Genomic DNA, 15,736 nt, shown 5'->3' on the forward strand with positions numbered 1-15,736 from the left:
TAATTTTTATTACTTTAACTAATATCTTATTTGGTACTTTAGTATATTCCAAATTATTTTTTGTTATTTTTATTATAGTATTTATATTAAATATATGATTTTACAAATAAAACTATTTTTTAAACAAACCGTCTGAAAAATTGAAAATCAACTTTAGATGTACACTATGGTTTAAATTTTAAGTCCAAGGGTCAAATGCAACGCAACCAAACCTAATTATTAATTGTTAAAAGGTTGACCTTTTATAATTATTTTGACTTAATCATGGCAACTTAACGTTAAAGTCATTAATTAATTAATTACATTAATCGTCCGTCAAAACAGTCGAATTTGTTGTTTAAGAAAAAGCCAAGCAAATTCCGAACCACTATCCCCACTTACTCACCGTCCTATACCCAATCAGAACAGGCCACGTATAAAAAAAAATTCACATAAGGCGTCCGTCGCAATTTCTTACCATTCATCTGGCCGTCTTCACTGTCTTACGCTCTCCCTTTTGTTTTACTCTTCCTTCTTGAACAGAAGCAAATCTCTCTCCATATAAAAAAACCCAAAGAAATTTTTCTTTAAAATTTTAAAGAATTCTAGAGACGCAAATGTCTCTGAGAAGGTCGTGTCTCTCTCGAAGGATCTCGAGATCCTTCAGGGAGACACAGAAATCGTTGAAAGAGACGCGACTCGGCGGCGCCGGGGAGGACTCGGTTGAGTCGGACTCGGACTCTGGGTCCTGGGCCGGGATGCTACCCGAATTGTTGGGAGAAATCATTAAGCGCGTGGATACGAGTGAGGATCGGTGGCCGCAGCGCCAGCATGTCGTTGCTTGTGCGTGCGTTTGTAAGAGATGGAGAGATATTACGAAAGATATTGTTGGGTCACCACTTCTTAATGGAAAAATTACTTTCCCTTCTTGCCTTAAGCAGGTTTTCGTTCTTTAAGTTTTTATTTGGAATTTTATGAAATGATGGGTGGATTGAGATTGGATCTTCGTGACCAGAGCTTGACTGAGGGATTTTGTTGTTGGCTTATGTGGTTAACTTGTTTAATTTAGGTTATTTTGTTGATTTGATGTTGTATTGAATCAGCTTTTTTAATTTTTAAAGCAGGGTAAATTAAATGTAATATAAGAAAGGGTAATAGTCGAAAATTTTGAATTTTGGGATGAAATTATCATGGAACGGGCAAAATGAACAATGTTCAACGTATTTGATTTTATCAAAAAGAAAAAGCGAAGTAACGAGGGAGTATATTTGGGGATTTTTCATTTGTGTTATATTCAGCATTTTTTAGGGTATTATGCTAATTGAAAACATAAATGATAGAAGGCATTTGAAGTCTTTTAAAACTTCTAAGTGTTAATGCTTTGATTTGACTTTTCAGTAAACAAAATTAGAAAAGTTTGTATATATTTGTCATATAGATCACAACCTTTTTGTAGGATTTTCTTTGAAAACGAGTGACACCTAAGAAATTGTATTTTCGTCTCTCAATTGTTCATGTAAACTATGGGTTTTTGATTTGGTGTATGCCAAGGAAATTTTTTGCAGTACTGGGATTGATGTCTCTGTTATTTCTCTTTTAAATGCAGCCAGGTCCACGTGACTTTCCTCATAATTGTCTGATAAAGAGGAATAAGAAGACCTCAACCTTTTACCTTTATCTTGCTTTGACGCCATGTAAGTTACTCTTTTTGAAGTTGAATGGGTCATAAATGGAGAAGGAAAACTTCTTCTTTGTTCTGCTTACTAAGTTTTCTCGACAGTAACATTTATTTGACTGGGCATATATTTAATTCAGACATGCAATAAACAAGTTGAAAGGGCTATATTTCCTTTTTTCAAATCTGTAGATTGACTTTTTAGTCCTGGTAGGCACATCAGATTTTAGTAAGCTGGCCTTGGTCTGAACCTGACAATTTTAAAGATTTAGAAAGCAAGTTGTTCCGTTTTTTAGTTTGATATATTCTGCTTACTAGACCATCTGGTAAAAACCATTTATGGTTATACAATAAGTGATAGATGCAAATTGGTGTCCTTTTATAGCACATGAAGTTATTTCCCTTGTGAGTTCCTCCTTTTACCTGTTGAGAGTAAACCATTATAGAATGTTTGTAAGGGACTCCCAAAATTGAAATATCCTTGGAACGAAGGTTGCTCATGAGCTAGAATATTATGTCATTTTTGGTCTGGGATTTTGATGTAGAATATTGGTAGAATGGAGTGTGATGGATTTTTCTGGGAGTATACAGTTAGGTTATAAGTAGGATGATTACTTGTTCATGCATCTTCAAAATTTGTGGTATAAAGTGTAAGATGGCATACAAGAAGGGCATTTTTAGAAAAAAAAAAACTAAAAAGTATATAATTTATATGAAAGAAGAAACTGTGAAGTTCTCATTCAGTTGTCAGCCAATAATTGGAATTTTACTTCTAAGTTTTTGAATTTAAAAATTAGGTTTTGTTGCAGCAAATGCTGATGCTGAGTTCCTGATTAATCTTAAGTAATTTATCTGCTTAGAGGTGCTTTCAAATCTTGAATCTTGTTGCCATTTTGCCTCGCTGCTCTTCTCATTGATTCAAAGATATCAGCGGTTATTTTATTGGGGACCTGAAATATCCTAGTGACTTGCCTACATTATAGTGAAAGCTTTTTCTTTCTAACATTGTGTAGAATGGCTGAATTTAATTCTTGTGGTCTATAGTACAGCTCTACAAAAGGTTAAAGGTGCAATGAATCCCCATCCAAGCCCCCTTCCCTCCCAAACAAATTATATCTGTTACTCCTTAAATTCTTTAGCAAGTCTTCAGCATGTGGGAGACTGAGAGGGTTATGTCTTGGCACTTAACATGACTATAACTTTCGGCCTACAAGGAAAAAAGGGTAAACCCAGTCAACTATTCAATTGAACTGACATTTACAATTACAACTTCAGTTTATATGAATACAATATATTGAATGATTAAACCAAGGATCCTAATGTTTCTGGGTTATATTTTATGCCATAAAATTTTTTATTTAAATTTCAATGTTTTCCAATTCTTTGGCAGTTGTTTATGATGAGAATTATAATACCTATGGTGTAATTAGTTAAACAACTTGATTAGGTGACCAACTTGGTCTAATATTTAAGGTAGTCACATGTTTGGATAAATTTCATTCTAATTGTAATATTTGTTTCCACCAAGCTTAATGTTAGATGTTAATCTTTTTTAAATTTTCTCAGTTTTGAATATATTCTGCAGTTCTTTTTCCTGCAATTATAACTTTGATGACCTTGATTTTGAACTCTTGATTGTTTATTCTCTCCGATTTTTCTTGTTTCCAGCACTCAACGATAAGGGAAAGTTTCTTTTAGCAGCTCGGAGATACAGGTGCGGTGCCCGCACTGAGTATATTATATCACTTGATGCTGATGATCTATCTCAAGGAAGTAATGCCTATGTTGGAAAATTAAGGTACAATGTTAATTTAAAGAAGTTTGTGAGAGGTATTTTAAGTTTTTTGCTTTGTTCATAATACAACTATCAGAATTTCTATGATTGTGTCTTAACACTTTATCAATTATACTTGATCGAAAGTTAGTTGACTTTCATATTTTCTGTTAGTGTATGTTTTGTCTTGCTGAAAAAGATATTGTCTTGATTATGGCATCTCTTGCAAATTTTCTTTTGAAGGGTTCATTATGTGACAGAAGCTCAATTTCCATTCATGTTTTTTAATTTATTTTCTCACTTGCCTTAAAAATTTTGCAGTTCAGATTTTCTTGGCACAAACTTCACAATCTATGATAGTCAGCCACCACATAGTGGTGCAAAGCCTTCAAGCAGCAGGTCTAGTCGAAGATTTGCAAGCAAGCAAATAAGCCCCCAAGTACCAGCAGGCAATTTTGATATTGGACAAGTCTCCTATAAGTTTAATCTCCTAAAGTCAAGAGGTCCAAGGAGAATGGTTTGCACACTGAAGGGCCCATCATCAGGAGAAACTGCTGATGACAGGTATCTGGACAATTCCAAGATGAAGAAACCAGAGACCGCTGTTTCTGGGTACACAGTTTTGAGGAATAAATCACCCAGGTGGCATGAGCATTTGCAGTGCTGGTGCTTGAATTTCCATGGACGGGTAACAGTAGCATCAGTAAAGAACTTTCAGCTGGTAGCAACAGTGGACCAAAGTCAACCAGGAGGGAAAGGAGATGAGGAAACGGTTCTCCTCCAGTTTGGTAAAGTGGCAGATGATACTTTCACGATGGACTACAGACAGCCGTTGTCAGCCTTCCAGGCATTTGCCATTTGCCTTACAAGCTTTGGCACAAAATTGGCATGCGAGTGACAGCATATTTAGGTATGTTATATATAGTTACCAGTTCAGGTGTATGTTTTATGATTATTGCTTCGTTTACTGTAGTCTTGAACAGTCTTGTGGGATGTACATTTTGCTGCTGTATAAATACAACTTTGTTGAATTATCATTGGTTGGTTAAAAATCTTCCTACGATTTTAGTAAGTGTCCAAGCATCACAGTTTCAGGCTCTTTGCATAGAGTCAGCCAACTGCTGCTAGGATTCTCCCTGGTGTCACGAAGTTAAGTTGCTTTTCAAGCTGCTGCTTGGTCACTAGGAAAAGTATCTTACTCTAATTGAATCTGAAGGGTCGATCAATGAACACAACCAAATCGGGAACAGAAATCTGCTGTTGTGATCGTTATTCAATAACAAATGCGGCCGTAGCCTGTTGGAATTACTAATCAGTAGGAACGGTATGTATCCCATTCCAAACCCACTGAGAAAAAACATTGACCAGTGACTTCTATATAAATTAATCTATTTTCTGAAGTAGCTTAAATAGCAATCATCCGATTAATATTTCATCCCAGATCTTTTTTTATCAAGGAGAAATTTCAATTAAGTTAGAGCGTGCTTTTAGGTTTAAATTAATCACATTAAATAAGTAAAATTTTAGATTTAGTGATTAATTTAATAACTATTAGGTTGAATCAAACGAGTTTAATACCCAAATTCTCATTTTTGTTATCACACCTCATTGTCACATATGTCCCCTTTTGGGGGCTATTTCATCCTAATTCTATCATCCAAGCTCTCATTCTTGACATTATACCTCATTGTCGCTCAAGGGTTATTTAATCTTAGTTTTACACTAGTGGTGATAAACATTTTGGGTTACGTTAGAGAAAACACAATTAACTATATAAATTATTCTTGAATTATGTATTATATTGTGCATCAAAAATCTAGTTTTATACAAATATATATTTTTTAAAATAAAATATTAAAAAATAATAAAAAATTCTAATTATCTAACCTTCATTTTAAAAAATATCACAAACTCTAATAAAAATTTGAAATTTCTTTTATATATATATAATTTTTCAACGATATAATATTTTTAATAATCATGATTCTCAACACAAAGTAAACTGCAGTAGGTGGGTACTTTCATCTTATCATGCAATATGAACTTGAAATACACTTAATGCAAGTCTAAAACAAAGACCTCAAATTTATAGCGATCACAGAGTCAAACTGTCAAAGACAATTCTTACAAGAGAGCCTTGATGATGGTAGAACAAGTTAATAAATACAGCCAATTTTAGAGACTCACACAACAATATTAAAAGTACTGGAAGTAGTTTCCAAAAAGTTCTGCTTCACTTCTTTCCCCGCAGTTTTGCACCAAGGGCCCTCTCCAGCTTGGTAAGTATCTGCTGATTAGGAATGGCCTTACCAGACTCGTACTCCTGTATAATTTGGGGCTTCTCATTGATCAGCTGCAGAGAAACTACAGATTTAGTATAATGGTCGTCATTAAGAATGACTCTATTGCACAAATACACCCATGCCTCTGTGTGTGTGTGTGTGTAGAGAAAGAGAGACCTGAGCAAGCTGAGCCTGGGTGAGTTTCTTTTCAGTTCGTGCCTGCATAATTGCTTTCTTGAGTTCAGTTGGTACTCGTTCATCTGTTCATTAATAACAACATCACATGGTACCCATTTAGACAATTTTGCTTAACAGTATCACTCACATACTATTTAAATAACAAATATGAGAAGTAACAAGAGAAGACAGTGCTGGTGAGAACAAATAAACAAACAGCCAAACAAGTCTAGAATCATGTGATAAGCTTTTTCATAGTCTTAACAACTAAATTTCAATTCTTAAGTCCTTATTAAGATTTATGATCTCTTGATTCCCATGATTACTAATCATTCACTTGCTTTGACCATTTATGTTATGGATGTGGTGCATCAACCACAACCAAGAGGTTATAAATTATTGGAATTCTATGTTGGCTGACTTGGAAGCATATCATTTCAAGGTTCTGCTATTTTAACAGAAAGGCACCCACCCATGTATTACATCAATTGAGCATTTCCTATACCTTGCAAACCACTCTATACTGATTGTACAATACTAGTTATCCTAAAAACAGCCGCACATGCTTCAAAAATCATATGCAATATCAAAACAGATGATACTATCATATAATTGAACTTTCGCATAAAGCCAACCTACTGATCACCATATCAAACCATTTTAAAGACAGACTGACAGTACAATAAACACGATCTCAATAAGTTGAGAATAGATTGGTTGAAGATTTTTCCCTAGGGAGAAGCTCCACAGACCTTCCAAGTCTATACAAGGTACATATTTCTAATAATAAAAAGTATACGAAGATAAAAATACAACATGTAAGAAAAGGACTACTCACGGGAAAGATTCTCTGTGTCTTCATCAAGTTTCCTTGTGTTCAGAGAAGTGCTGCTAGAGGCAGCCTTGTTCGTGCCAGCATTTGCTGCAGGAGAAAATAAAAGACATAAGCAATTAAACAGCTAATAATTGCACGCTTACAGACTTTTGATAGATCACTATCCATCCAGTTCATATATCCTTAAACACAGGTAAAGAGTAAATAAATGTCTTATCACAAACAAAGATCTCGTTAAAGCACCCATCAAACTTTTACTGGTTTCACATAACATTACTCAATTTTCAGAAAGATCCAAACAAAGCAATTAACATCTCATTTAATTCAAATTTTCATGCCATACATAAAATACAAACACACACATACACATGATCGGCTTGCCACATATTCCATATTATATTGCAGAAAATAAGTACTAATTTAGGATGATAAGAGATCAACATCATACCCATCAAAGACCTTTTCATTTCGAAATTCCCGTTGAGCATGAACAATTAACCACATAAGAAAGAAAAACCCTAAATATTCTATACAAAAATTACTAATCTCCCAAAAGAATACAGAACCCATTAAAGGAAAAAAACAGTACAGGAAATGTGATAAAAAACTCAGAAACACCTAATAAACTAAATAACGACCCATAAAACCTAAAATAAATTCAAACAAAAAAGCAAAGAAAAGCAGATATAAAAATCAACCGCAGAGATTATACTACTATCTAGTAAGAAATAAAGATTAACTCAAAGATTAAAAGGCGAAAATATGAACAGAGAGTTAACATTTTTTTATAGTTTCAATATCGGCGCCAGAGCGACGGGCGGCGTTGACGACTTTCTCGTCCTTCTTGGTGGCGGCGTTGGGGGCTTTCTTCCTGATGACAACGGGTTCCCAGTCCTGCGAGATAGGTCCCACTCCTGCCATAGCTCAAAATACCTCTGTTGATTGATTGATAGATAGATTGATTCTGATAAAATGCAATGGGGTGATAACGCGTGCTTTGATTTTGCTTTTATAGGAGATTCCATCTTCACCCAGAGACGTGTCGTGTTTATCTTGTGCCCTAACTATCTATTTCCCCTTTTACCCCTTCTTTTAATTAATTTAAGACATTTAATTTTAGGTTATTTGATTAAATAACCTAAATGAATGCATTAAATTTTTTTACTTTAATTTGAGGGTAATGCCATGCTTATCGGATATATAGAGATGATATGTGATTAAATACTAATTTATTTTTAATTTAAAATTATTTAATTACATGATAATATATTATCTATATGCTCAAATAGTGTATAAAAAATATTTATACATAATGTTATTATTAATTGGCTATTTATTTAAATTTAAAAAAATACTATCTCTTAAATGCTTAAATAGGATTATTAAATTTTTATTCAACAGTTTGACATACAGATAATGTGTTATTGTATGATTAGTGTTACTTTATTTTTAATATAAAATTATTAAATCACGTGATGATAAATTACCTATGTATAATCCAACTGTGTATTCAAAAGTGGGTATACATATTTTTACTTTATACCCAATAGTGCATAGATATACATTTAGTGAGTTCATCCCCCATCTTTGGAGTCCCCTGGTAATTGAATGGGCAGAGATTTAGGGAAGGGGAGCATGGTGATTACTCGTGTCATGCAACTGAACATAATTAGGAGATTTGTTTGGTCACCTCTGTTTTGACATCCTCTTAAATACAAACTCAGCTTCCTTTGGTCTTCCACCGGTCTCTAGGGAAATTTTCAAATCTTCTAGGCAAGGCAACTGTTGATGGAGCCCCTTCTCCACCAATTCATAGTACAATTCAAATGCTTCTGAAAGTTTATGGGCTTTACAAAGACCTTCAATAACTGTGCTGCATAAATGAATATCAACACCATGATTCTTCTGCAAACTAAATAACAACATTTTATGTGCCTCTAAGATCTTTCTATTCTGGCAAAGGAAACCAATTACTTCTTCTATCTCAATCACAAATCCATTATCATAAAGCAAAGCAGCAATCTGAAATGCTTTATCCCTCAGTCCACTACCAAAGAGTAAATTAACAGAGCGCGTTGAAAGAGCGATGCTTTGTCTAACTTTTTTCTCCAACATTAGCATTACCAAGCTTGCAGATTCGTGGGCACACTTCTTTTTCACAAGCTCTGCAAGAATAGAGTGGAAAGTAGATGTTCTAGGAAGATAAGAGCTCTTCAGCATCTTCTCTAGAGTCTCCTGGGCAAGAAGAGGTTCACCCTTCTGCAAGAGAACATTAATCAATGAATCATATGTCTCAAAATCAGGAACATAATCTCTCCTTAACATCAAGATCAACAGATCAAAGCCAGCTTTAAATGTGCCTTCCTTACAATGTCCCAAGATCAAAGTCTTGAAAGATGAAGGATCTTGTGTTCCTCTCTTCATCAGCTGCCTAAAGACTGTCTCTGCCTTCTTAGTCTTCCCGTTTCCACACAAATACTCAAACATAGGGTTGTATGCTGCAACCAGAGGAGCACACCCAGTCTCACTCAACAAGATCTCTTTCTCTGACAGCTCATCAAACAACTTCTCTGCTCTCTCAAAATCACCAGTGTGACACAAACTCCTTATCAGAACACTATACGTACTTGAATCTGACTGGACCTGCAACTCCCTCATCTTATCAAATATCTCAAATGCCTCTACCAATTTCCCTTCACTACAATGTGCATTCATCACTGTGTTGAAAGTACATGTATCAGGAATAAATCCTCCACTTTCTTTTGCTCCCTCCAAAATTTCTCTTATCTTCTCAAACTTCCTTCCTTCACAAAGACCCTTAATAAGAGTATTATATGTAATTCCACTAGGCTTCAATCCTTGACTGATCATCTTTTCAAAAACAAGCAAAGCCTCATCAATCTCCTGCTTCATGCAATACCCTCTAATCAAAGTGGTATAAGTAACAACATTCGGTTTCAAATCCACACTCTTCTTCCCCATGCCCTTGACGACATTGCAGGCAATCTTAACCTTACCGGCTCTACACAAACCATCAACAATTGTATTAAACGTAACAACATCAGGGACACACTTAAACCTCTCCATTTCTTGAAAAATCCTAAACCCTTCATCAACCATTGAATTCTTACAAAACCCTCTAATCAATATGTTAAAAGTATAAACATCTGGCGTTACACCAAACGTACTAAGCATTTCATCGAACACATTCTTGCCCATATTAGTTCTCCCCCTTTTCAACAAAACTAGCAAAAGACTATTAAAAGTAACAATAGAAGGCGAAACCGCCATACTTTTCATCATTGAGAGCATCTTTATAGACTCTTGAAACAAACCCGCTTCACCATAGCTCCTAATCAAACTATTAAAGAACTTGTCCTCGAGTTTAACCAACCCATCAGATCTCTTCTCAATAGAGAGAAGAAAATTACGAGCCACGTTAAGGTTTCGACATTGGCCCAGTATTTCAAGCATTAAAAAGAAAGACTGGTGATTGTGGACGAATCCCATCTGCTGAACCCAGTTGAAAAATTTAAGGGCTTTTTGTGGGGATTTAATCAGGCGAAGAGTTTGATCAACGGTGGTTTTAGAAAGGGATGGAGATAAAGAAGAAAGAGATGACTGGAGCTCACTTGACCAAGAGTTGGTGTTAATGAGTCGTGCCATGGATATAGCCGTGCTAGTCTTTGTCGTTGATTTTGGTCTTTTGAAGCTCTGCTTCGTTCGTTGCTCGGTACTTCTATGATTATCAGTGAAATTACGGTTGGGTTGAGAGGAGAAACACCTGAATTTGTGAAGCTGGGGCGAATAGTGAGAGGTCGAGCTGAAGAACTGCTCAACGAAGAACGATTTCGGCGCCATGAAAATGAAATTTGATTTTCCACGACTTGATTAACCGTCAAAATCCCTTTAATAAAGCGGTGGATTTTGTTTTAGTAGGGGCATGATATAAAAAAAATTAGAACACTAAAGATTTTCCAAATAAATTAAAATATAAGGCATCAATTGATACTACCATTTTAAATAAATGAAATTCTTTTTTTAGAATTTTCCACTCTTAGGGTCAACATGGAGCATGACCGCATGAGCTCCCACTTATCATTGCTTTTTACGTTCCCTTGTTTAATGGGTCATGCCTTTGCATTAGAGACATGGTCACAGAGGTATACTTGCAAAAATGTTAACCGTGCCAGATTTGTGGGTCACGTGAGCCTTATCAAGGTCTTAGCACAAGACTCACAAACCGATCCGCTACGATCCATTAAAAATTTTTTAAGTAATTAAAAAAATATAATTTTTCATATAGGCCTGTCAAAAACCTACAAAAACATGCCTCAAAAGACCTTGATTGTGACCTGGCCCATTACATCTGCCAATTCACAGCCCAGCCCCTAGGTACGGTGGGTTGTACCAAAGCCCGCTGCCATGTCTCTACCCACCTACTTTTCATAATTCCATGAAGGAGAATTTGGTATAAAGTATCATGTTCAACACATAAGATAGGGGAGAATTGCCAAAACTAGGCAAAAACATGATTCATCATTAGTAGATAAATCATATCCACAAAGGAAAACAAGATAATGAAAGTTTTAAATGCGCTTAAACATTACAATCATCTCATAAAGACATCTCCCTCTTGACTCATCTCCGAAACCAAAATGTTAGTACCTTGCTCACTGCTGTTATCTTCAATTAGAGAATCCTGCGATCCAAAGCACTAAATGAATAAATGCAAACATCAATTTTGCCACTCAGATTTCCACAAAGAAACAAACAGTGAAAGCTCCTCAACTTGGTGTGTAGCTAACCTCACTAATTCTCACCACTGATTCCTCTTTTTGAGCTAATTCACATATTAATTTGATGTTGGGATTACTTCGAGCCATCCTTATCATCATTGGCATTTGCTTCGACTCCAGCCTACAACATTTCACTTACGATATTAATGACATCAAAACTACTTGGAAAACCATCACATAGCAAGATCAGTTACCAGGAGAAAAGATATCAAGGGAAAAAAAATTCCAGTATACCATTGCCAAGAACGTTTCCACCTTAATCTTAAACAGTTCTCCAGTGATATGAGGTACTTATCCCTCAGGTCACCATGGATATCAGGTCTCAGGAATTTTGGTCCAGGCAAATTGCTTAAATTATAATAATAAAAATGAAAAAGAAAATGGTACTCAATTTTTTTGCTATTGATTTTTTTTAAGTGGAAATGCCATAAAGCACGAACCAAAATCCATAGTAAGGAAACCAAAATCAGAATGAGGAAGAAAATAATATCATGATCATGAGCTTTTCAATTTCGAACAAAATGGCATGTAGGGACTCATCATTTCTCAATAATCCATTTAACTAAATATTCAAATCATGGCTCTTTCTACTTATTGACAAAACCAAAGAGCTCAATGTTTTCAGCAGCTTTTAGTGTTGTAAGCATTGTTTAGTACTGAAAGAACATCACTCACAATGATTATCTGGGTTTCCTTTTGAAAAGGTCAAGCAAAGAAACAAGAAAAAAGAAGAATGAACAAAACTCATGATAGCATCCTACATAACAAATGCAAATGACTGCTTTCACCAGACAATCAACTGTTACATTTTTATTTGCTTCCAACTTCAAGAACTCACCATCAGAAGTTTCAACACATAAATTGGAATTATCTACCATTAAAAGAAAAATATTGTTTAGTCCCATACAAAAATGACCAACAGGCAAAGAAAAAACACAGAAAAAGGTTAAATACACACATAGCTAAACCTAAACCTTCCTGGGTTTTCAAGTTAAATTTGTAGTAAATAACTTTCAAAATAATACACATCACTAACCTCACCAATCATTAATCCACCATCGTTCCAATTACCATTTAAAACCACTTTCTCAACTATTTCACCATCATTTCCACTTGTAGAGCCCTCATCTACCTGAGCAACAGTCATATCTTCCTCATTATCCTCAGCATTTGCATTTGCCCATTCATCCTTCAAGATTTAAACCAATTCATGAACCACAGTTTATTTTCAATAGACAAATATTTCCCATAAAGATACCGTCTTGCAAAAAAATAACACACAGACCTCAAAACACCAATATCACAATTCAGAAAATGCACAAAAAGAATTGTTTTTGAATTGATTTCTGATTATTTCACACATATTTAGAGATTGATCTTTTTTAATGAACTCATTCTTACCAATCATCAATTCACCATCATTTCAATTTATAGTAAATAACTTTCAAAATAATACACATCACTAACCTCACCAATCATCACTTCACCATAATTCCGATTACCATCTAAAACCACTTTCTCCACTATTTCACCATCATTTCCACTTGTAGAGGCCTCATTTGCCTGAGCAACAGTAATATCGTCCTTATTATCTTCAGCATTTGCCTTTGCCCCTTCGTCCTTCAAAGTTTAAACCAATTCATGAGACAAATTTTATCTTCCATAAACGAATACTTCCTGGTAAAGATACCATCTTGTAAAAAATTAAAACACTGACTTTAAAACACCAACATCACAATCGAGAATATGCACAAAAAGAATTGTTTTTTTGTATTGATTTCTGATTATTTCACTATATATTTTAAGATTGATCTGTTTAAATTAACTCTTTCTTACCTTTGTAAGGTCGGAATTCACCAAAGAAGTTCCAAGTGGCTCACCCTTCAACACAAGCACTGGCAAACTATCAAAATCCCATCCAAGAACCTTACACACAACCTGCCCAAAAGCTCTATGAGCTCTCTTTCTTTTCGTCTTCGATATAGAAATTGTATGCTGAACAAGGCTTAAACAATTTTTATACCTCTTGTTAAGTTTTTCCCCAATCCCACGACATACCAGGCAACAAAATTCACCATTCTCATGGTTTTTCTCATAGAAACTCCTCAACTTATCATCTTTTACAAACAATTCTAAAAAAAACTTAAACTCTTCACTATCTAAATCTCCATCATCCTCAGTCAAATAATCTTCCTCATCAAACTCCTCATCACGAATGTGATCCTCTTCTTCATCACTTTCATCCCTATTATAGAAAAACTCGTGGCAAGCTTCAAGACCCTTCTGCTCTGTTTGCATTGCCATCACTTTAGCTTTCTCTTGTGCCGACAAAGGGCCAGATTTGCTCTCTGTTTTCATCTTCATCTCTCCCCATCCAGTTGTGAGCAGAGGAGGCGATGGTGTAGGCTTGATGGGCCATTTGCGGTCCAAATCACAATCCGGGTTGCAGTCTGATGTGTTACCATCTAAAACCGCTTTCTCCACTATTTCACCATCATTTCCACTTGTAGAGCCCTTATTTACCTGAGAAAAAGTCATATCTTCGTTATTATCCTCAGCATTTGCCTTTGCCCATTCATCCTTCAAGATTTAAACCAATCCATAAGCCACATTTTATATTCCATATATGAATACTTCCCAGTAGAGACACCATCTTGCAAAAGAATTAAAACACAGACCCTAAAACACCAACATCACAATCGAGAAAATGCACAAAAAGAATTGTTTCTTGAATTGATTTCTGATTATTTCACACATATTTTTAAAGATTGATATTTTTTTAATGAACTCTTTCTTACCAATCATCAATTCACCATCATTTCAATTTATTGGGAACAACTTTCAAAATAATAAACATTACTAACCTCACCAATCATCAGTTCACCATCATTCCGATTACCATCTAAAACAACTTTCTCCACAATTTCAGAATCATTTCCAGTTGTAGAGCCCTCATTTACCTGCGCAACAGTCATATCTTCCTTATTATCTTCAGCATTTGCATTTGCCCCTTCACCCTTCAAGATTTAATACAATATATGAGCCACATTTTATTTCCCATATAGGAATAATTCCCAGTAAGGACACCATCTTGCACAAAATTAAACACAGACCTTTAAACACCAACATCACAATTGAGAAAATGCACAAAAAGAATTAATTTTCTTTTGCATTGATTTCTAATTATTTCACACGTATATTTACAGACTGATTTTTTTTTTTTAATAAACTGTTTTTTACCTTTGTAAAGCCGGAATTCCCCAAAGAAGTTCCAAGTGGCTCACCCTTCAACACAATCACTGGCAAACGATCAAAATCCCATCCCAGAACCTTACACACAACCCGCCCCAAAGCTTTATGAGCTCTCTTTCTTTTCGTCTTCGATATAGAAATCGTATGCTGAACAAGGCCTAGACAATCTTTATACCTCTTGTTAAGTTTCTCCCCAATCCCACGACAAACCAGGCAACAAAATTCACCATTCTCGTGGTTCTTCTCATAGAAACTCCTCAACTTATCATCCTTTACAAACAATTCTAACAGAAACTTAAACTCCTCACTATCCACATCCCCATCATCCTCAGTCAAATAATCCTCCTCGCCAAACTCCTCATTGAGATTGCGATCCTCTTCTTCATCACTTTCATCCCCTATTTTTTCAGAGAAAAACTCATGGCAAGCTTCAATACCTTTCTGCTCTGCTTGCATTGCCATCACTTTCGCTTTCTCATGTGCCGACAAAGGGCCAGCTTTGCTCTGTGTTTTCTTCTTCATCTCTCCCCATCCAGTGGTGGGCGGAGGAGGGTCCGGTGTAGGGTTGACGGGCCATTTGTAGTCCGAATCACGACCCGGGTCGCCGTCTGATGTGTTATCCATATTGTTATGTTTTTTGGAACTTCTCTTTCTCTTTCTCTTTCGCTTCTTCAAAGGCGAGGCGGTGGTGGGTTTAAGGGGGCTTCTTGATGACTTGTTAGTGTCGTTGGGTTGGTTTGGTGGTGGGTCTGGGTTTCTGGAAGGGCCTTGACGCCACAGAGAATGAAGATAAATCACTTCATCTCTCAGTCTCCGCTCATCGTAGGGGTTCATTTTTCTCCAGGCTTTTCAAAAGAAAAACAAGTCGATTTCATTAAAGACCAATCTCCTCGGTAAGATATTTTAATTTTTTTTAACTTGTAAATTAAAAAGTGTGCTTTTTAACCTCTTTTAGGTTTCATC

The 15,736-nt window shown here is 35.5% G+C and overlaps 4 protein-coding genes across 10 annotated transcripts; 1 reads left to right on the top strand and 3 right to left on the bottom strand.

Annotated features, from left to right (window-relative positions):
• The first annotated feature begins 469 nt into the window (after positions 1-469).
• Positions 470-4,480, top strand: LOC123219380 (tubby-like F-box protein 7). Its single transcript, XM_044641321.1, has 4 exons — positions 470-920; positions 1,586-1,673; positions 3,323-3,452; positions 3,750-4,480. The coding sequence occupies exons 1-4, from the start codon at positions 597-599 to the stop codon at positions 4,324-4,326; spliced, it is 1,119 nt and encodes a 372-aa protein (XP_044497256.1). The 5' UTR covers positions 470-596; the 3' UTR covers positions 4,327-4,480.
• Positions 4,481-5,495: 1,015 nt separating this feature from the next.
• LOC123205969 (multiprotein-bridging factor 1b) lies at positions 5,496-7,715 on the bottom strand. Its single transcript, XM_044623082.1, has 4 exons — positions 7,502-7,715; positions 6,726-6,809; positions 5,888-5,970; positions 5,496-5,781 (listed from the first exon to the last, which is right to left on the bottom strand). The coding sequence occupies exons 1-4, from the start codon at positions 7,641-7,643 to the stop codon at positions 5,662-5,664; spliced, it is 429 nt and encodes a 142-aa protein (XP_044479017.1). The 5' UTR covers positions 7,644-7,715; the 3' UTR covers positions 5,496-5,661.
• A 497-nt stretch (positions 7,716-8,212) lies between these two features.
• Positions 8,213-10,691, bottom strand: LOC123213852 (pentatricopeptide repeat-containing protein At1g02060, chloroplastic). Its single transcript, XM_044633471.1, has one exon. The coding sequence runs from the start codon at positions 10,581-10,583 to the stop codon at positions 8,409-8,411; it is 2,175 nt and encodes a 724-aa protein (XP_044489406.1). The 5' UTR covers positions 10,584-10,691; the 3' UTR covers positions 8,213-8,408.
• Positions 10,692-11,174: 483 nt separating this feature from the next.
• On the bottom strand, positions 11,175-15,657 carry LOC123227630. 7 transcript variants are annotated; one of them, XM_044652707.1, is made up of 7 exons: positions 14,762-15,657; positions 14,386-14,538; positions 13,358-14,101; positions 12,989-13,141; positions 12,558-12,710; positions 11,546-11,642; positions 11,175-11,424 (listed from the first exon to the last, which is right to left on the bottom strand). In XM_044652707.1, exons 1-6 carry the CDS (start codon positions 15,605-15,607, stop codon positions 11,595-11,597), a joined length of 2,097 nt encoding a protein of 698 aa, XP_044508642.1. In that variant the 5' UTR covers positions 15,608-15,657; the 3' UTR covers positions 11,175-11,424; positions 11,546-11,594. The 7 variants fall into 7 exon arrangements, 1 of the variants encoding a protein (XP_044508642.1); XR_006504556.1 differs by having other exon boundaries at positions 11,531-11,642; positions 14,386-14,481; XR_006504553.1 differs by having other exon boundaries at positions 11,175-11,439; positions 11,531-11,642.
• Positions 15,658-15,736: the final 79 nt, after the last annotated feature.

The sequence above is a fragment of the Mangifera indica genome, chromosome 1 (assembly GCF_011075055.1).
Source record: "Mangifera indica cultivar Alphonso chromosome 1, CATAS_Mindica_2.1, whole genome shotgun sequence".
NCBI classification, from domain to species: domain Eukaryota; kingdom Viridiplantae; phylum Streptophyta; class Magnoliopsida; order Sapindales; family Anacardiaceae; genus Mangifera; species Mangifera indica.